At 33.7% G+C, this 22,222-nt stretch overlaps 1 protein-coding gene across 1 annotated transcript in view; it reads left to right on the top strand.

Annotated features, from left to right (window-relative positions):
- The window catches only part of HCN1 (hyperpolarization activated cyclic nucleotide gated potassium channel 1), a 471,748-nt gene that overhangs the window by 223,139 nt on the left and 226,387 nt on the right, over window positions 1-22,222 (top strand). The window contains exon 3 of the mRNA XM_037799144.1: window positions 10,259-10,420. Within this exon, the coding sequence (XP_037655072.1) occupies window positions 10,259-10,420 (162 nt within the window). The remainder of the gene's footprint in view (window positions 1-10,258; window positions 10,421-22,222) is intronic.

Genomic DNA, 22,222 nt, shown 5'->3' with positions numbered 1-22,222 from the left:
AGGAGTGAGAATGTAGTCAGATTAATCTTGAAACAGGATATCCCATGAAAATATATGAGGGGAGAAGAGAGTTGACAATTTTGATAAGGTATTGCTTGAAATAATGGATCTTTGTGTCAGAGAGGATAGGGAAGGAAGTGATCAAAAGCAGAGATAAGAGAGTGGGAGAAAATAGAACTGTCCAAAGACTGGTCGTCTCACATAATTAGAAAAAAAGAATTCAGTAAGAATAAGACAATGAAAAATAAAAGCCATAGAGAAAAAATGAATGTATCAGAGAACTAAATTTTGGTGATAAGAGCTCGAATTAGGACAAGCCAGAGTGTACATGATGTCTATATGGATAGTGATCTCTCAGAATGTGACAAAGGATGACAGATATTCTGGAATTAATGCATGCCAAAATTACACTCAAAAATTGTATATGAATTTAGTTTGTTGCAGCTACATGATAAGCATTCTCTTCAAACCAGAGACTCCACTCTATTACTACAAAACATGCTTATAATAGTCCCCAAAATTCCCATTTAGCTAAATGGACCACATATTTCTGAACTGGGAACTAACTCCCTCCCTCTTTCCCTCCTTTCCTTCTCTCCCTCCCTCCCTCCCTTCCATCTTTCCTTTCTTCTTTTCTTCCTGTTGCTTTCCTTTCTTTCTCACTTCTTCTCTTCCTTCTACTTTGTAAACATGTGTTAAGTGCCTGCTTTGTGAATACAGCTCTTGACCTCTAGGAGCTCTAGTGAGGACACAGATGCATAAACATGTAATTATAGCAATGTGTTAAATGCTTTTTCAGAATTATGGCCAAGGCTTCATGGGAGGAAGCACTTAATTCTCTCCCTAGAGAGGTAAAAATCTGTTTCCTGAGGAAACAACATCTGAGCCAAGTCTTGTAGTATGACTAAGAAAGTCATCAGTTAGAAAAGGAATTGAAAGGGAGGCATCATGTAACAGGACAGAATAGCGTGTGAGCAAATATGGGCCCCAATCAATGATGATATGTGAAAGGGAACTCTGATGAGTTTGGTCTGCTCAAGCACGGAATACCTATGGGAGAGTGATGAGAAATGATGTTGAGCTGGTAGGCAGAGGGCAGATCACAAAGGGCTTTTGATGTCAAGCCAATGAGTTCCGACATCATGAATATCTTTGGATCTCTACCAACAGCTGAAGCAAACTTACATGATCAAGTTTGAGTCATAGAATGACAATTCCTGGTGCTGAATAGAGTGTATTTTCAAGGAAGAAGAGACTAGAGGCTGGAGAATTAGGGTGATTAATAACATGAGCATCCATATATTTAAGTCGTATAAGTTCTTGTATGGAATTGTATAATAGTGTTGAAAATTTGAACAACTGGTGAAGGGATAAATTATGAACTAAAACTTTCTAGTTCAAGAAGATAGGTAAGGCACATATATGAACCTCCTGTCCCTCCTAAGACTGCAGCAAAAATAAAAATCAGTCATTAAAAGAATACATCTATAATTTAGAAGAGAGCAAGAGAAAAGGACATTTATTAAGATAAGAAAATCCTCAAACTTTCTGAAAGATTGAAAACTAGGGAAAGCAAAATGAAGGATGACACAAATAGAGAAAAACTGCATCCTAGAATATGCTACAATGGATCTTCAGAAGAAGTGGGGGGAAGTCTGTACAATAAATTTGGAGTTGGAGTCTGAAGCCATAATGCAGAACATAAATGAGCAGTAGGTCTGAACTCAGGAAGCTTACTTTAAGGTCTGTATGACAACTTCTCCAGTCAGCACCAATAATCTGCCTCCCAGCCCCTGCACACATGCATGCACACACACTCACACACACAAACACAGAATTTGGGCAGTATTCATTTACCCCCATGCAAACTCCTGATCTTTACACTAAAGGGATTAAACCCATATTTGGGGAAAGATAGAGTCTTACTAGATGCAAGAAGGAATGGGGTCAAGTCTATAAATATCTTTGAGAAAATAATTTTAAATCTAAAATTATACACCCAGACAGAGAACATTAAAGGGGTAAGACAAAAGTATTCTCAAATATGCACCTACTTCCCTAACTGCTGCCTTTATCCCCCAAAGGATATAGACTGAGACTAAGTGTGGTATCTATGAGGTAAAAGGAATGACTTTTAAGATAGCTCTGTAGCATGTCTAGAGAAAAATGAGTTTTGATTAAAACAGGTGGGAAATCTCTAAAGAAGAAAGTGTTTGTGTGTGTGTGTGTGATTGTGTAGTGGGGATGATTCCCTGAGCACTGATGAATCCAATGTCCAACATCATATTCTCTATATAGGAAATATTTGATAGATGGTTTTTAGGGATAAGAAAAATAAAACTTGTATGAATAGGACTTATTTTTAAGTCCACATATATCAGCTTATTAAATTCTTATAACAATTAGGACTGTTAAATATTTTCAACACATAAGGTGATCTAGTGAATATCTAGATACACTATTATCTGAATTGATGAAGCATCATAAAACAGTACTGGAAGATATCCAACTAGTGGCTGTAAACATGCAAGCAATTTTGACAATGCTTATTTAGTTTTTAAATGTTAGTTTCTTTTGGGGGGTTGCAAAAACAATATGTTTTTTTCACTTATTAGGTTTCATAAAATGACAGAATATGTGATTTGTTTACTAAAATTCATAGTTCCATTTTAGTGGTTTTATACACAAAATTATATTCTTAGTGATTTCTTTTGGAATGCATTTACCAAGACAATGAGCCAGCACCACTTTTTCCCAGACTGACACAAATTCACTCAGATAAATTAATGTTCCAAACTTGGTGGCTCATCAGGCCAGAAAAGCAGGATGGCATGCCAATACATGAGCTAACTCTTACGGCGAGTATATTAAAAATTATGAAGTAGCATTGATTTTATCTTAGTTTCTCAGAAGCCAGCTTTACTTTCTCTTGTTTCTCCTAGTAATATTCCCCTGGCAAGTGGTACCCTGTGCTCGTTTTCACATGGCCTTTCTAGACAATAGATGACAAGAGGAGGCTGACAATGTTGAAAAAGACATTGTACACATTATCCAAATATAATGGTCTCTGTTCTAGTTTGCTAATGCTGCTGGAATGCAAAACACTAGAAATGGATGGGATTTTATAAAAGGGGGTTTATTTGGTTACAGTCTTATGGCCATAAAGTGTCCAATGTAATGCATCAACAATAGGGTATCTTCACTGGAAGATGGCCAATGGCATCTGGAAAACCTCTGTTAGCTAGGAAGGCATGTGGCTGGCATCTGCTTCAAGCTCTGGTTTCAAAATGGTTTTCTCCCAGGTTGTTCCTCTCTAGGCCACAGCTCCTCTTCAAAATGTCACTCTCAGTTGATCTTGGGGCGTTTGTCCTCTCTTAGCTTCTCCGGAGCAAGAGTCTGCTTTCAACAGCCCTCTTCAAACTGTCTCTCATCTGCCGTTTACTCTCTCAGCTTCTGTGCATTCTTCAAAGTGTCCCTCTTGGCTGTAGTAAGCTCGCTCCTTCTGTCTGAGCTTATATAGTGCTCTAGTAAACTAATCAAGGCCAATGCCGAATGGGTGGGCCACACCTCCATGGAAATTATCCAATCAGATTTATCACCCACAGCTGGGTGGGACGCATCTCCATAGAAACAAGCCAATCCGAACATTCCAACTTAATCAACACTAATATGTCTGCCCACACAAGATTGCATCAAAAATAGTGGCATTTTGGGGGGCATAATACATTCACACTGGCACAGTCTCTATCACATTTTTGTTTTAATGTGGAAAGTATAGGGAAAGACTTTTACCAACAAAGGTTTAAAGGAAAATTGCTTGTATACATTAGTGCTTGATGTTTTGTTTATCCTCTGATTATTCTTTGTTTTTATGGTTTTAGATGTCTTGTGTTTTCACCTCTTAAAATCATTCTTTATTTTTAAAGCAAAGGACATCATGGAATTTTACATGGAATGTACTTCAGAGATTATTTGTTCCATCTCCTTTCCTTTAGTGATAAGGCTAAGGCAGAATTTAGGAAACTGATTAATGCAGAGTCTAGACTGGAGCTCTGGCCTCCTGGTTTCAGGTCGCTTGGTTCTCCCAATGGACAAACTTTTCAGTCCTTACATGGTGAATACATTTATTTAGTGAGTGCCTTTTCTTTAATCTGAACTGTATTTCTCCATAATACTTAGAAAATAATTGCTCAAAAGTTTAAATAAAAATATATCAATGCCCTTTGTAAATTCATGTTCTCTGCAAATATGTATGATTAAAATCTAAATTTTTGACCATGCTACAAATACTACAATTCTCAAATTTTTAAGACAAAAAGTTGGTTGAGGTACTAAACATTTAACTATCATTTGGGAATTTAACAGAGTTCATAAATGTGGGATCAAAAATCCTGGTGTGGACTCTTTTGCACAGAATTTATAGAAAATGGAAGACATAACAACATATAACATTATTTTTTAGTATTATTTTTGAGTATACTTAAAAATAAAATACCAAAATGCCATTGAAATATATTATGCATTGTATATTTGTCTCAAGAACATTTTAAGAAAATTTGATTAACTAGTATTAGTACAAAAAATATTTCTGGATGTTATCAGCAGAATGGTATGGAAAAATATGTTTAATTCTTTCTTGGTAATTTCGAATCAATTCAATAGCTATTTATTGACTTCCAATATCTGTAAGACACTGTCTACACTAAAACACAGAGAGAATGTAAAATGAGTTTACAAATACCCACCTTTGTTGGCTTTGATAGTTCAGTCACCAGAGCCTGTATACTTAAGCAGTCTTCTTATTTTTCTTTTAAGAGTGTTCATTATTTAGATGAATTTTAAAATAAAAATTAATGGAATGAGAACTCCAGTCAAACATCTGGTCTTTGCAAACTAGATAGACATAGTTCTCTATTCCATTATATGGAGTATTTTTGCCCTTGAAAAAGAATAAATCCATGTGATTGGTTTCATATGCTAGCTGAGGAAATGAACTGGACACAAAAACTACACTGTTTTACTATCTGGTGCTCAAAATACAGAGTTAACTAAAATTGCACTTACTGGAGCATGGGATATAATACAAGTATGATGAGACAGCAGTTATACAAAAGAGAGCTAGAGAATAGAGACATGAGACTATAAAGACAAAAACGAGACTGTTGTTAGCATTACAGTATTTCTAGCGTAAATTCTCTCATCCCCTCCAAAACACATAATGTTATGGAAATACTTTCTGAAATTAATTCACAAGAGCCATTCAGAGTTCAAACAACATTGCTAAAGTCTTTGCTTGTTTGATTTTTTACCCTCTTTCATTCTCCCCATTCCCCACATACGCACATAGACACTCAGACACACACACCTCAGAGTAGGCATTTATCATTATATGATTGTTTCATTTGTTATCATTTCTAATTTTCAAATACTAAACAGTAAAAAAGAATATTAAATATTTTCATTTATTTTTACTTTTAAGCTAAGATTCCAAAACAACTTATGTCAGAAAAAAAAATTAGTTACATTTTATTAAATGATAATCTTAGTGCTTACTTCAGCCTGAAATTAATGTGGTGAATACTAAATACAATTTAGTATTCATATAACCATCATTAAAATAAGCTTCAAAGAACCATCATGAAATATGTGTTTCTTATTTTCCTCACTTAAATATTTCAGTGGTTGCACAATTTGGTTATATAATATCTAAATTTATAGCCATTTGAGACTTGTAATCGAGGTATAGAAAATGATCTTAAATATTTTCATTTTACTTAATAGTATTTTCCCAGAGTAATAAACCATTTAATTCTTTTCTTAGTAGGACCACTTTCAACATTCATCCATAAGTCGATTGCCCTCTTATGTAAGCTGCTACTTAAAATACATTAAGCACATGAAGGTTATGCTAGGTCTTTCATTTTTATAGGGCCTTGTTCAATAATTGATTGTTCTGGTATACCAAATAGTCCTTATGAAAGTTAAAAAGAAATACTGCTTATACTAAAGGAAATTGAAAAATATGAATAATTGATTAGATTCTGCCAACAAAATGCAATCTATGTCAGCATTTTTGTTTCTGACTGAACCATAGTTACCTACTTACTCTCACTTGAAGTTCTAAGGAACATGAGTAAGCTTGGTATAAATGGTTCAACTCAGCTAGGAACTCATTAGTACTGACCCATTTATATGAATTCATTGTTAGTTGAGTAGCATTAGTGGGAGAAAAAAATATTTGTTGAGAATCAACTCTTATCACCAACACTGTGCTTATCAGTTTCCAAGGTTTGTATTTTTATTACAGTTTATGTATCTTTTTAACAAAAATGTTTAAATGATCCATATTACAACATTTTCCTTCTCATATTTTTCTTATAAACTCATTATTTTTGTTTTTCTTAGACGTATAAAGGTAAATAAAGGGCAAGTTTGCTTAATCACATTCTTTCCTAAATGTTTCAAAAGATGGAATTAAAATTGTATGTAGAAATATGTATGATTAGAAATGGCTTATGTATTATGCAGTAAAATATCTTACCAAGATAACAAGATTGTTACTGAATAACATTCGGCTATGGAAATTTAACCATCCTATCTGAACCAATGGACTCCAACTGGATAAAATTCTAGGCATATAACATTAAAAAAGGAATTCATTCATGCATCAGTGAGAATTGATGGCAAGGTCTTTCCTCTCTATGAGGTCATACGATTCAATGCAATGTCCAAGTCTAGATATTATAAAATACAGGGCCTTCCATTGACATCTTGTGTAGTCTAATTTTTGGTGAAAATGAAATTAGAGAGATACTTTAAGAACTTCAACTTAATTCATTTCATTTTCAGTGGACTCCTTTGAGTACCATTTAAAGTATATTACTAGTTGGTCAGAAAGGCCTGTCTTTTCTGCTGCCCATACCCCAAGTACTCTTTAGGTTTCAAACGGGAGCATTTGGAGGGTAAAAATGTGTGTGTGTGTGTGTGTGTGTGTGTGTGTGTGTGTGTGTGTGTGTGTGTGTTATTTCCTGGTTTAAAACTTAAAAGCAGACTGCAAATTTTTAAGACCATAAAAGTTATCATTGTTACTCTCCTTCAACATTATCATTAATTCATTCATCATCAATTTACTGTCAACTATAATGCCATTTGTGGATCTGCATTCAGTAGTTTTAAGATAGTTGATTTAAACTTAAATGTATCACTTAAACATGTTCCACCTCATAAGTGAAGAGCTGAAAAGATTAAATAATAAATGATATTTGCTGCTTGATCAGTAAGATGTGTATAGTTGCAGTTTGTTTATTCCACAAACTGCCCTTAACAATAATAAGTTGTAGCTATACATAAATTATATCATGTTTCCTTCTTTGGTTAATGTGACTGTATACAGATGTATGTACTCTATAAAGCTTCTTATTCCAAATCTTCCACAAGCATGGTTTTAACAGGGCAATTAATATTCTCAGCATTCAGGTCGCATGTAATGATTATGCCTGCCAAATAGTGTACTAAATGTAAGAGACTAAAGAGACAATCAGATTGGGTTCAGGAATTGCACACACCCACATCCATCTGTGTGTTGAAAACAGTACTACCTACATCATTACATAGTAAGATAAACTAGGATGAAGACAATTATGTTCTCAAATGAGTTTGACTACTTGCAATTAGCGTCAGAGATTAACCAATATCAAAATAGCAAAGTTGTCTTGTGCCTCTTTCAAAGTTAGATATTGGGGTAGATAATTAGAAAATGTGAAGATTCCTTCCCCATAAAGATATCTTTTGGACACCTAGTGTTAAAGGTTATAAGGGAGACTACATGACTATAAAGAAATAACGTGACTACTACTGAGCACTCTGTAGTACATTTAGTATACAAATCTAGCACTAAAATTGTTAACTAAAATTGTAGGGTTAGGAGTGAAAATGGGATAGAGAATGAGGCTTAAATCTGGAAATTATCTTGTTAGAATAGGAGTTCAGTACTTACATGGAAGAAAAACAAAAATGTGGTCCTCCCCATCAACTTCTTTTATGAAAATAGTGATAATGTTTCTCTGGAAAATGTTTCAGAGATAATAGTGTTTTCTTAATGAGATTGATAAATAAATATTAGCCTAGATTATCTTAATTAAGAAAAAATCCCTTTAAGATTCCACAAAAATAATCTAACTTCCTCAAAATTAAACTAGAAAATCCATAAAATCAACTCTACAAAGAATAGGCCTTAGTGATCAAAACATCACAGACTACACTCTAAAGTCCAGTAATTGAATGCTGGTTCCTGCTAGCATGCTTGGGATTTATAGACTTTGCTTTACCAGAGAGTTTCAGATGTTTAGTGTTTACATCAAATGATCAGGTTGAACGGTGGTATGTATCTTGTTTGATCCAGCAGTTTATATTCTGCAACTTCAACTGTTTCCTTAGAATTCAACATTCAATCAAAAGACATCTTGAACCATTTTGTCAGGAAATGCTTAAATATAAATATAGGATTCTGTTGCTATATATATCCTTGGAGATTTTCTTTTCCTACTTTAGTAGAAGCGTACTTTTTTTGTTGTTTTCATATATTACTTTTAATGAGGAATTATTGATAAAAATGTTGGCACAATTTTTATTTACAAATTCAGTGACCAAGATATATCAGAGGGAATAACATGAGAAAGACATTTTGTGGGTTTGCTAAATGCAAAACTAAATTAATAATAACTTAGAGGGATATAACTTTCTTAATGTTGTAAAATAAATTGTTGTCTGCATAGCTATCTGAATATTAAATTGCATTATCCTCAAAATGCAAAATGCCTTTAAAATCTAAGACCCTGATCTTAACTTTTAAAAGGAATTCAGAACAGTGTGTCATTCCCAAAAGAAGTTTTGCCCACTATAATTATTATGTCAAAAAGGAAGATTGTTCCAAGAAATAATTAATGGCTAATAAAATGTGTCAAATGAAAAACATTGCATTACAGACAGATTTGGTGATTTTATAAAAGCAAAATCTCAGCCGTCCTGTTGTTTTCCTTGTGAAGGCTTCAGTATGCATCACTGAAAGATTGTGGAAGTCTTCTTGCATAGATACAGTTTTCAAATAAAAATATAAATTGTGTGTTTTTTTGTTTCCTCAGATAATTTCTTGTTACATGTTATCATCATGACTTAAAAAATATAGAGTTCTTTTTTATGAATTATACAAAACAGGATTCTGAATATCTTAAGGTGTTGTGTCTATGTGTACTTAAGATTATTTACTAATTTTATTTTAAAACAGTTGTTCTTCAACAATTAAAAAATTATTCTAGAATACAGAACTACTCCATGGGGGATTTGTTATTCTTGGTAATATATAAGCAGAGACTATATTAGCAGGGGAAAAGTGATATAACAAATGAGCTCCTAAAGAAGAGAATCAGTTCCTGATTATATTTCTTGTAATGACTAGATGAATGAGCAGTTACAGGCATAATCCTGCATATATGTTTCCATTTCCAAAATTCTTACGGAGAATTTTTATTTGTTATAATTTTTATGCTTTCTGAAATAATCTCATGTATCAAATTGGATTTTGTGAAAATTTAAGTTAAATAAGAAAGCTTCCCAGGAAAGGGAAGGCTGTGCCATAAAAATAATAGAGATGGAAATAACAATTTTAATTTTTTAAAAGTGCTAAACAATTGTTTTATACCCAGAGAACTTACATCTTGAAGGCCACACTTTCATATTCAATATACACAATTAAAGAAATACTTCCACTGACATAGCTACAAAGTTAACTGTGGTTTATTCCCAATATTTCTTAATATTTGTAATTAAATTCCTTTTGCTTATGGTTTTCAGCCCCTGGGTTATTTTCTTGGTCCTTCAAAAAATCCATTAAGGGATGCAAAGAGGAGAAGAGGCTATTCATCGTTTGTCAATTTTGCTACCCTGTTTAAGGAAGCTCTATTACAGCATCCAGAAGGATAGTAATCAGTGGTCTTCAAAACATGATGCATACTTGAATGCATTCATGCTATCTCTGTTCTTTGTAGCGAACCCACAGCTGGGTTTGTAATACGAAGCAGCGTGCCAGGCCTCAGGGTGAGGGAAAAGAAATAGTATCTTTTCTTCTATTTGTAAATATTTTTCCTGTATTTTTACTAAATGAAGTCACACTACACAATGTCAATGCTTACTGGCATTGGAAATACTCTTGAATTTTTTTGAAATTTGGTCCTAAGAATTGATTTTATATTTTTGTCAACAGATTTTCCACATGACATATGATCTCGCCAGTGCGGTGGTGAGAATCTTTAACCTCATCGGCATGATGCTACTGCTATGCCACTGGGATGGTTGTCTTCAGTTCCTAGTGCCACTGCTGCAGGACTTCCCACCAGATTGCTGGGTGTCTCTCAATAAGATGGTTGTAAGTAATTCATATTATTTCATATTGTGCATTTTCAACCCTTTGCCAGGAACTTCTAAATATTTGTTAGAATGATCTGATTTCTCCTCCATAAAGTTTAGAGAAGACTTAATTTTCTTCCATGGATGCAAAGTGAGATGCTTTGTTTATTTTTCTACAACTAAGGTTCATCTAAATAAAATGTTCCTGAAGATGTATCTATTCTAGCATCTATTTTTAAATATCTTACTCTGTATACTGAGGCATTTTTATTTCAAAGGTAAACACACAAACACACAACTACGTTCTTCCAAAAATGCCTACTGCTTAGAATCAGTTCATCTTCCACCCAATACTTTCTAGAATTTGTATATGTAAGACATACAATTGTAGGCATTGTTAGACATACAAAAACATGGATATGAGTATGCATGAAAATGAGCTATGTATAAAGTGATATTTCAGATAGTACTCATTACTAGAGAAAACAACGAAAGCTTCATGGAAAAGTTAGCCTTTTAAATCTACCCTGAAGGATATGTAAATATAAATAAACCATTGAAATAGAAATTCTATTTAGATAGTTAAGAATATTCATATTCACATTTAACTTTACAATCTTGTATCTTGGTCTACATAGTGCAACATTCAAAAAGAATTTAGACAGTGAATATTTTTAGTATACTTTATAAATGTGTTCACAAATATTTGTTCTCTTTTTATATAATTCCACATTTTATTCTTGCATTTCATTTTAATAAACCATTATTTGAAGTTAACTATGCATTTAAATATCCTTCTCTTTTTGTGTGATATTTTATGTGCGATGGTATTTATAAGACTTTCCACAATATTTTACTTTGGTGTAAATAAAACACTCTCCTCCATTATTGATTTCTTAGTTAAGTATTGTAGAAATAACCTGGGAATCTTAAGAATATAATTTTTTTTTTTTTTTATTATTCCTAAAAACTGTAGCTCTGGCATTTATATTTGAAGTAAGAGAACTTACATCATTACAGGTTAAGGAGTGTCCTCTTGTTCCACTTTCTTCCTTTTCTCTCTTCTTCCTTCCCACCATCCCTCCCTCCCTCCCTCCTTCCTTCTTTCCTTCCCTCCTTTATTATTCCTTCCATTTTTACATCAAGGCATGATATTTGCCTAGATCTCTCCTTCATTTCATTCATATCTGCTTAAATGTCACTGCTTCACAGAGTTCTTCTAATCACTCTAACATATCAACCATCTGGTATGTATTTCATCTTTAAAAGCACCTAGAAACAAGAACATTTGTTTGTTATTTATATTTTTGTACCCCCCACCCCTGAATGTAAGGTCCGTTTGGTCAAAGAATTTGTCTGGTTCTGTGCTTTATCTCCCGTGTCTAGATCAGTGCCTGACACAGAAATTTGTTGTAACCTATCCACTCATCATTGAAAGTTTATTTAAGAAATGCTTTATATGGGAGTTTCTATAACAAAAACAAAGGAAGAAGGAGTTTGATCAGTTCACCTTTCAAATCTGTGATGTTCCCTTAACCATAGAACTGTCACTTTTACTTGTCTTTAAAGGGGTAAGGAAGATGATAAAGACAGGAATAAAGATAATTTGAGAAGGGGGACAAAAGCAGTAGCTTATAGTCTGGCTACTGACTGAGTACATAGTCTAAAAACACTAGCATTACTGCCAAAAGAAAATGCATGATGAGTCATCATTAGCACCTACCAGTATTTAAATTTTCAAATAAATATATGTCCAATTTTATCCTAGGTATCTTACAGAAAAATAATAAGTGTCTTCATTGAAAGAGCAAAGGAACTATCTTTTGGTATCATAAAGTGCATATAATTGCAAAATTGTAAGTAGGGCAATATACTACTTACTATATATATAGTGATTAGCATATTTTGTGAAGCAAAATATGTAATGTCTTGGTCGTTTATCTTCAAATGCATATACATGAGCTCACTTTTGTATGTTTAACACAACCAAATCTTTATTGCATCCTGATGCAAACCTGATAAGAAATGGTACCCTTCCTGAACTTGTTTCTTGGGCATTGTTGCTGCAAATTTACATATTAAATTGCTCCTTATTTTCTTTCTCTTCATTTATTTAACATTATTACCATGTGCAATTCTAATGTAAAGGGCAGGAAACAGTTAAGTCCCTGTTCAACCAGGACCAGAATTTATTTTGTATTGTGGATATTAGTGATCTAAAAGAGACAACAACCATTGAAAATTTTTGTACGAGAAAGGAATCTATGGTTTCATCTGATCTTGAAGATATTATTTATGATCTTAAAGCTGTAGAGTTCTAGATGATCCTCCCATCACAACAAAACAATGCAAAATGTATTTACACACAAAGGAAGTTAAAAATAGGAAATGGAAATTCATTAGAAGGAAAAAATCATTCTAGATTTATAGCATGTTTACTGTATACAAGTCCCTGTGCTTTGAAATATGCTGTCTTATTTGGTCCTCACAACTGAATGGGTAAGCACTATTATCACCAATTATACAGTTAATAAAACTGAAGTTTTTAGAGGTTAAATGAATGGCCCAATGTCTCTCAGGTCATAGAATGTAGGGCCAAGATTAGAATGCATATCTATTTGACTCCATAATTTCTGCTCTAATCTACTATAGTAGAAGGTCTTGTATTACATAAACTGTAAAGAACGATCAAGAATTCAGTAGTAAAAATAAAACCTGTAGACACAGCCACTCCAGTTGCACTAGAAAGTCACTCAAAAATCAGCATAGAAGTTCTTACACTAAACAGTAGTAAAACTGATGTGAATATAGTGGGACAAAATCTAAATTGGGAAGGCAAAAACTAGAATACAGACCAGTATGAATGTAGAATATGATACTGGTCATTCCTGGATATGGATTTAACCATAATAGCAAGACATTTTGACATGTATATTAAATTATTTAGTATACCTTCCTTCTTTTCCATACCTTGTATCTTTAAATGATTAATATCTTGAAATATCATTGAATACTATATATACACATATTTTTGCCATTTAGACCATTTAGAGGATAATTAATGTTCATGTTTTATTCTGCTTCAGTATCAAATATACTTAAAATTATGTGACAAATTTTTATGGTAATATGTGACAGAAATATTTTATAATAAACATGTTTTAAAAACATTCTGTACCTTCAAGTAGGAATAACATGGAGACACTAAATTTTTTACATCATTTAACAATGCCTTTGTAGGAACTTCTCTTATAGGCCTCAACTATTTCCCTGTCACTTCTCCTGTTCTTGAAAATTCCCAAATGATTTTGTTTCCTTTCTCCAAGTACTGCATATTTTAAATGATTTTTTCTGTAAATATACTTACATTTATATCTATATTCCACTAGCTAGTTATCCATATGTCTTACGATGAAAAGTCCAGTCAACACTACAACTATACTGTATCTTTAATTGTATTGCGTAAATTTGTTCAAAATATTTATTATTATATTAACTGTTTCTAATTTGCATTTCATTCCATAGAGGTGGATTGAATTCCTCTTAGCTAATTGCTTTTCATTCTTTTTAAAATTCTCTTTAAAATTGACTAGGAGGGAGACACTGACTTGCAAGGTGCAACTTGAACAGGGATTAATCATGCTCTGCATTTGTGATATTTGCTTTTGTTTTGTTTAAGAAGTCATGTCTGAATTGTAGAATACTGTTTGTATGAAAACATTGAGTTTGGCCAGAAATTAATATCTAATAAAATTTTGAAAATCCTACCATTCCCAAGACATTTTGTGACTATACCTTTAGGCATTTCGCATTAAAAGTGCCTTATTTCATTTTAAAAGGGATTGGTGGTAAAAGTATTTGGTTTCATTACGAATATTAGGAAGTACTCATTTTAAGAATCAAATAAAGAAAATAAAAAAAACTATACTGCAGTTAAAACTGTGTATTAATTTGGACTGAATCTAAAATATCTGGTGTAACTTAGAGACTGACTTTACAGAATAGATAAATATTTCCAGATAAACAGTAAGTTCCTAGAGCATGTTTCTCTAACTGTAGTTTGCAGATGTACTCTCAGGGTGTCCACAAGTTTTCTATCAGTGTTCTTATAAATATATGTTTAAAACTTGGTGATAGTTTGGAAGTTTTCAGCATAAGCATACTCTGAATCTATGATTTTCTGAATGCTGTACATTTGGAGTTTGGATTTACTTTTATAGTTGGGTGTGCTGCACTATGACCTGTTACTTCAAATAATTTTTGCTTTTGGGCTTAACAAGTAAATTATGCACTTATAGCAAATGAAGGCTAAACAATATCATGTTAAATGCTATACAAAACTGTCACCATAGGCCAAATGGAAACAAGGGCTAGAAATCTGAGTCACTCTTTGTGTAGCGCACAGTTGTGTAGTAATGTGTGAAACTCTACAGAGTAAATGCTATCACAGCAAGTACTATATTCACATCATATGTAACTACCTGGATGAGCAGAGGTCATCATCCATCAAAATAGGATCACATTGTAAAGCTATTTTTATTGATTTGTTATTTTGTTAGTATTTGATATGTAAATTTGTTTGTTTTTACTTTACAAGAACAGTTAAGTATAATAATCTTTTATCGAGTTTTATATTTGTATAGATTTTAGTAAAATGATAATAAGAATAATTTAAGTCAACTCAAGGGTCTTTCTGTTTTATTTTTCTTTGATTTGAAGGAATATAGATTATTCCACCTTGAAAGCTGCCATTCTAGAAGAGAAGCAATGGGCCTTATGTGTATTTGCTTTCCCCACAGATTCTATGCCAACTTGGTATATGTTGCTAACTAAATAAATATTAATTATTCAAGACTTAACTTGTAACTATTAGCAGGATTTGAAGATATATATAAAGAGGTTCTTCTTTTATGCCTTTAAATGCTCTTCCTTGGGTACTTTTTGTTTTAATACTTTATACATCATATTATTTTTTAAGATAAGTAATCATTTGATCAACTCATGGGTAATTTAGCAAATCACAATTAGTGAAATCCAAATTAATGAGCTCTTCATTTGTATAGAATTAAGATAACAGTATATTTCAGAAAAAATTAAGATGTATGAGCCATATTGACTAAGAATATCAGAGAAAAAATTGATGTAAAAAGTGCTTAGGGGTATAATATGAAGCAAATAGAGGTGCAAACCTCTAGCTCTTTTTTCCCCTTCCAAAGCTTCTCTTCATTTGTGACCACAACATATTGTAGCCTATTTTGACTCATTCAGAGTACATTGGTGATAAAAAACAACCAACTAACCAACAAACAAAACTGGCAGAATTGAATTTAGGGACACATATTCTAGATTTGGTTCTGCCACTGAAAGCTCTGTGATTTTTGGCAAACTACTTAACTATCCTGTACTTTGGTTCTTCAGTTATGAATTGAGTTATATTATGTATTCTTCCATTTAAGTAATTTATTTAGTACCTACTTTGTGCCATGCTTTATCCTCAGCACTGAATGTATAGCAGAGAGTGAGACAAACCCCTGTCTTCATAGTGCCCACATTCTAACAAGCTTTCATTCATACCACTTCTTCCTAGGTGCTGAAACTATACAGAGGTTAACAAAATGCAAGCTCTAATCTAAAGTACTTTATGATATAGTGGAATAGAAAATTATAAGCAAAAACCATTAATATAAATTTGAATTATATGTATTGAAATGTATGCACTGCCTAAAGATTCCTGGCCAAGAGAGTAAGTGCTAGTGAAACACTGCATTCTTCCTGCTTGCCAAGCTGCATACACTTGAGAGTACAGCCATTCATAGAAACATCATTTTTTTCTATTATAATTTAGCCACCCAGAAAGAATACCTTTTTCTAATTCACTATTGTCAGCCTTGTGTACACTGAGGTAAAGTTTACTAGAAGTATAAACTAACAGCTGTGGAGCCAAAAATAGAGAGGATTTTATTTCATGTGGTTTCAGCTGATTTTGGATTAGGAACCTTCAACAAAGAGGGTAATTTGAGATGCTTCAGTCATTTGTAGCTTGAAGATTGTAATAGCCACTATAAAGGTGCTGGGGGCTGGCTCAAAGAACCAGATAACTCTTATTTTAAGTAAATTGAAAAAATAATGAAGGACTCTGTGATTTTCTCTTTTCTTTTCCTTCCCCCCTTTTTTTTTTTTTTTTTTTTTTTTTTTTTTGCCTTCTACCACTATCACAGACCTAAATATGCTACCCTAGAAATGTGTGGTGAAATCAGAGGCTACATAAAGGAAGTCATGTGATAAGTGAGGTATATAAGAGAGAATAGCAGGAAGATTTATTTTCTGAATCTTAATGTGAGGGCCATTTTCATAGCTCCATTATTTATCCCATTATTTTTTGAGAAATATTTTGTTCTTTTTCAAGATTTAATGCATTCTGGAAATGAGTCATTCCTATGGCAGTTTGGATATGGCTTGTGACCTTTTAGTTTTTTCGCCTGTTTTCTGCGTATACTTACAACATACAGATGACTATAGAAAATTTACCAAATAAGGTCTTACAACTATATTCTACAATCATAGCCAAATCTATGCTTTGAAGATATAGAGATGGGTAAGTATGATCAACTTTAAATATTCTTCTGGTATTTCCCAGCCAGATGCTTCAGGAGCACTGTTCCATGTGTAATTATTATCTGCTCTGTTCTACAACCTAACCTCTTATCCTACAGCCCATGCACAGAGTTACAGACACATCCATCTGTGGATTACTAGTATTTATTCTAATTGCATAAGCTTGGTAATGTTGAAAATTTTATGGGAAAGGTTGGGAATTCATGACCATATCTTTATGATTCATTAAAAGATATATGATAGTGAACCACAAAATATTCTCCATTTTCCAGAAGCATTTTCTTCAGCTAATCACAAAGTCAAAAAGATTTCTCTAAATATAGTCTGAAGTTAAATTACTGGAAGATACCAAGAAGATGGAGGCATAGAGAAGAGTGGAAGTTAGTTAGTTCCCCTGGAACAACTAACAAGCAACCAGGAACAACTAATAAGTAATCCAGAATAACTATTGGTGGACAATCATGACTTTCCACACATTGTGCACCAACCTGGATTGGGAGGAATGCCTGATATCTCAGCATAAAATCTGTAGGTAAAAATTGTGGGTCTGAGCTGGGAACCCCATCCCCCTATGGCAGCCTGAACTGCAAAACTTCCCTGTGGGAAAAAGCAGCACTCTCTGAATAAATGAATATACCTCAGTTCAGCTCCAACTGGGGTTTTAATTAACAAATGTGGACTGCTCAATACAAGCTACAAATCCCCAATAAGCAGACAGAGGCTTTTAGTGATGACTGAGCTTAAAGAGCCAAAAATCTTCTCCGTCCCGGGAAGGGAAGCCCAGAAGACCAGGTGCTATCTCTGGCCGAGGGGTGAAACTGGGAGGCTGTGTACTGGCTCTGAAAGGGGGTTTTCTGTCCCTTTCTCTCTCTTTCAACCTGAGGGGCTCACAGGAGAGAGCCAGAGCCATTTTCACTTCACAACACTCTGACCAAGACAGGGTTGGAGATTGTCAGAGAGACAATTCAAATGAAGATGATAACTTCCTAGGGGGTGCATCTTCCCTAAGAGTAAGGAGGTTGGGCACAGCTTTCCCTTCAGACCCAGACCCCAGAGCTGGGGGAAAGAGTCAAAAACAGAAACTAAGGAGGCTACACCTCCTTACACCATTCTGGAGTGACAGGCTGACAGGCACCACCTGCTGGGCAGGTTAGGAAAAGCACAGTGAATAGAAGCCACACAGGGTGTGTCAGTATTCTAAAACACACCTTCAGGGAAACCTGATACTGAATATTTCCCCTTTCTGAGACCTGAGCCCATCTGGTCTGGGAGAACCTGATTAGGATAATCAAGGAAGCCAGAGACCTAGACAACAGAAAACTACAACCTACACTAAGAAAAACAAAGATATGGCCCAGTCAAAGGAACAAATTTACACTTCAACTGAGGTACAGGAATTGAAACAACTAATGCTAAATCAATTTAAAAAGTTTAGGGAAAAAATGGCAAAAGAGATGAAGGGTATAATGAAAACACTGGGAAAATGTAAGGTAGAAATCAAAAGTTTTAAAAACAACTGGCAGAATCTATGGAAATGAAAGGTACAACACAAGACATGAAAGACACAATGGAGACATACAACAGCAGATCCCAAGAGGCAGAAGAAAACACTCAGGAACTGGAGAATGAGACATCTGAAATCCTACACAGAAAAGAACAGGGAGAGAAAAGAATGGAAAAATATGAGCAACATCTCAGGGAATTGAATGATAACATGAAATGCATGAATGTATATGTTGTGGGTGTCCCAGAAGGAGAAGAGAAGGGAAAAGGGCAGAAGCAATAATAGAGGAAATAATCAATGAAAATTTCCCATCTCTTACGAAAGACATAAAATTACAGATCCAAGAAGCGCAGCTTACCCCAAACAGAATAGATCTCAGTAGGCCCTATGCCAAGACACTTAATAATCAGATTATCAAATGCCAAAGATAAGGACAGAATCCTGTAAGCAGGAAGAGAAAAGTGATTCATCATATATAAAGGAAGCTTGATAAGACTATGTGCAGATTTCTCAGTAGAAACCATAGAGGCAAGAAGGAAGTGGTGTGATCTATTTAAGATACTGAAAGAGAAAAACCACCAACCATATAGAATCCTTTATCTGGCAAAATTGTCCTTCAAATATGAGGGAGAGTTTAAAATATTCTCTGACAGACAATGACAGAGTTTGTGAACAAGATACCTGCTCTACAGGAAATACTAAAGGGAGCACTACAGACAGAAAGGAAAAGACGGGAGTGAGAGGTTTGGAACACAATTTTGGGTGATGGTAGCACAGCAATGCATGTACACTGAAAAAAGATGACAGTGAGTATGATTGAAAGAGAAAGGCTAGGAGCATGTGGGATACAAGAATGAAAGATAAAAGAAAAAGACTGGGACTTTATAACTTAGTGACAACTAGAACAGTCAACAATTGTTAAAAAATGTACAAGTATGTTTTTACATGAGGGAGAACAAATGAATGTTAACATTGCAAGGTGTTAAAAATAGGGTGGGATTGGGGGAAAAATACAACCAATGCAAACTAGAGACTCTAGTTAACAGAAACATTGTATTATGCTTCCTATAATGTAACAAAGGCAATATACCAAAGCTAAATGCCTTTAAGAGGGGGACTTAAGGGAGGGCTATGGGACTCTTGGCATTAGTGACATTGTCTGACTCTTTATTCTACTTTAGTTTAATGCTATCTTTCCTTTTGTTGCTTCCCAGCTGTCATTTTTTTTTTCTCTTTCTTTTTTTCTTTTTGTCTCTCTACCTTCTTTGACTCTTCTTCCTTCTTTGTGGAAGAAATGGAGATGTCCTTATATACATAGTGGTGATGATGGTGAATACATGAATATGTGTCTATACAGGGAACCATCGATTGTTTACTTAGGATGGAATGTATGGTGTGTGAACAAAATTGCCTTTAAAAAATGGGTTAATGAAGAAATCTTGAGGGCACTAAGTGAGTGAAATAAGTCAGACACATAAGGACAAATATTGCAGTGTCTTAGTGATATGAACTAATTATAACATGTAAACTCATAGACATGAAATTTAAGTTACCAGGATATAGAACAAGACTGAAGAATGGGGAGCGGTTGCTTATTATGAGCAGAATGTTCAACTTGGTTGAATTTAAGTGTTTGGAAATGGACAGAGGTGATGGTAGTACATTGTAAGAATAACTAACAGTGCTGAATCATGTGTGAATATGTTGGAAAGGGGAAGCTCAGAGTAACATATGTCACCAGAAGGAAAGTTGGAGGTTAAAAGATGGGAATGCATAAAACATTGTGGTGGGCAATGTCTCTGATTAACTATAAATATTAGAAATCTCTTTCATGAACTAGAACAAGTATAAAACAATATAACTAGAAATTAATAATAGAGAGGTATATGCAGAAAACATACCTATTGCAAACTATATACTACAGTTAGTAGTATTTTAACATTCTTTCATCAACAGTAACAAATGTACTATACCAATACTATGATTCAGTAAGGGAGGCGGGTTTGTTAGGGGTATGGGAGGGTTTGCATTTCCTTTTTTTTCTTTTCTGGAGTAATGAAAATGTTCTAAAAATTCAAAAAATTAATTGTGGTGATGGATGTACATCTGTATGATGGTACCATGGGCAATTGATTGTACACTTTGGATCTTTGGATAATTGTATGCTATGTGAAGAATCTCAATAAAAAAGTAAATTACAATTATAAAGTCTATTGATAATGTTCATCAAAGCAGCTGATATGTATTTACTGAGAAACTTTTCTGTTGTAATCAATGTGGTAATCTAAAATCCTGATTCCTGCAAATGAGGGAAGGGTTTCCAGTAGGAAGATATTTAAATTTGTACTAAAATCATTGCATAATTCAATTTTGGCAACTTCAGTCTCCCAGAAACTATATTTTTGCCTTTAGATGACTTTTTTTTTTTACTTTAGCTTTTACTTTTCTTTTTTTAAAAGCAGTTTTATTGAGATATACTGGCACACCATACAATCCATCCAAAGTGCACAATCAATAGTTTTTAGTATAATCACAGACTTGTGCATTCATCAGTCAATTTTAGAACATTTTTATTACTCCAAAAAGAAAAACCCAACTCCTTAGCAATTATCTGTCAATCCCTCTATCCTTCCCCAGGACTACATAACCATTAATCTAATTCTGTCTCTATAAATTTATTTATATTTGCATTTTGTAGAAATGGAATCATACAATATGAAGTAATTTGTGTCTAATTTCTTTCCATGAGTGTAATTTTTTTTAAAAAATGTTTTCATTAGAGAAGTTGCAGGTTTCCATAAAAGTCATGCAAAAACTGGAACATTCCCATATACCCGCTTATTGATGACAACTTGCATTGATGTGGTACCTTTGTCAAAACTGATGAAAGACTATTGAATTATTGCTAACTATAGTCCATAGTTTACATTAGCTATATTTTTCCCATATACCACCCTGTTATTAACACCTTGTAAGAGTGATGTATATTTATTATGATTCATGAAAAAAATTCTTATATGTGTACTATTAACGAAAATCATCCACAGCAGGGTTCACTGCATTATTCAGTCCCATGTTTTAATTTCTAACTTTCCTTCTAGTAACTTACATGACCCAAAACTTCCCATCAACCACCTTCACAAACATGATCCACCACTGTAAGTTAAACTCACAGTAATATGCTACCATTACCACTATTCATTTCCAAACATTTACAATCAACCTAATTAGAAATTCTGCACAAATTAAGCATCAGCTCCCCATTCTTTATTCCCATTCTATCCCCTAATAACCTATATTCTAGATTCTAACTCTATGAGTTTGCTTAATATAATTAGTTCATATCAGTGAGATCATACAATATTTGTCCTTTTGTGTTCTGGCTTATTTCAACCTGTTCAAATAAGCTTTATCCATGCTGTCACATGAATAATGCAACAGCTGAATAATCCCATCATACGTATATACCACATATTGTTTATCCATTCATCAGTTGATGGACACTTGGATTGCTTCCATTTTTTGGCAATCGTAGATAACGTTGCTATGAACGTCAATGTGCAAATGTCTGTTGGCACCCCTGCTTTAAGTTCTTCTGGGTTTATAGCTACACAGTAAGATTTCCAGATCATTTGGCAATTCTATACGTAGCTTCCTCAGAAACTTCCAAACTGTCTTCCATAGTGGATGCACCATTTGACA

Source organism: Choloepus didactylus, chromosome 11 (assembly GCF_015220235.1).
Source record: "Choloepus didactylus isolate mChoDid1 chromosome 11, mChoDid1.pri, whole genome shotgun sequence".
Classification (NCBI taxonomy): Eukaryota; Metazoa; Chordata; class Mammalia; order Pilosa; family Megalonychidae; genus Choloepus; species Choloepus didactylus.
The sequence above is the reverse complement of the archived record's forward strand: the minus strand, read 5'-3'. Positions and strand labels throughout refer to the sequence as shown.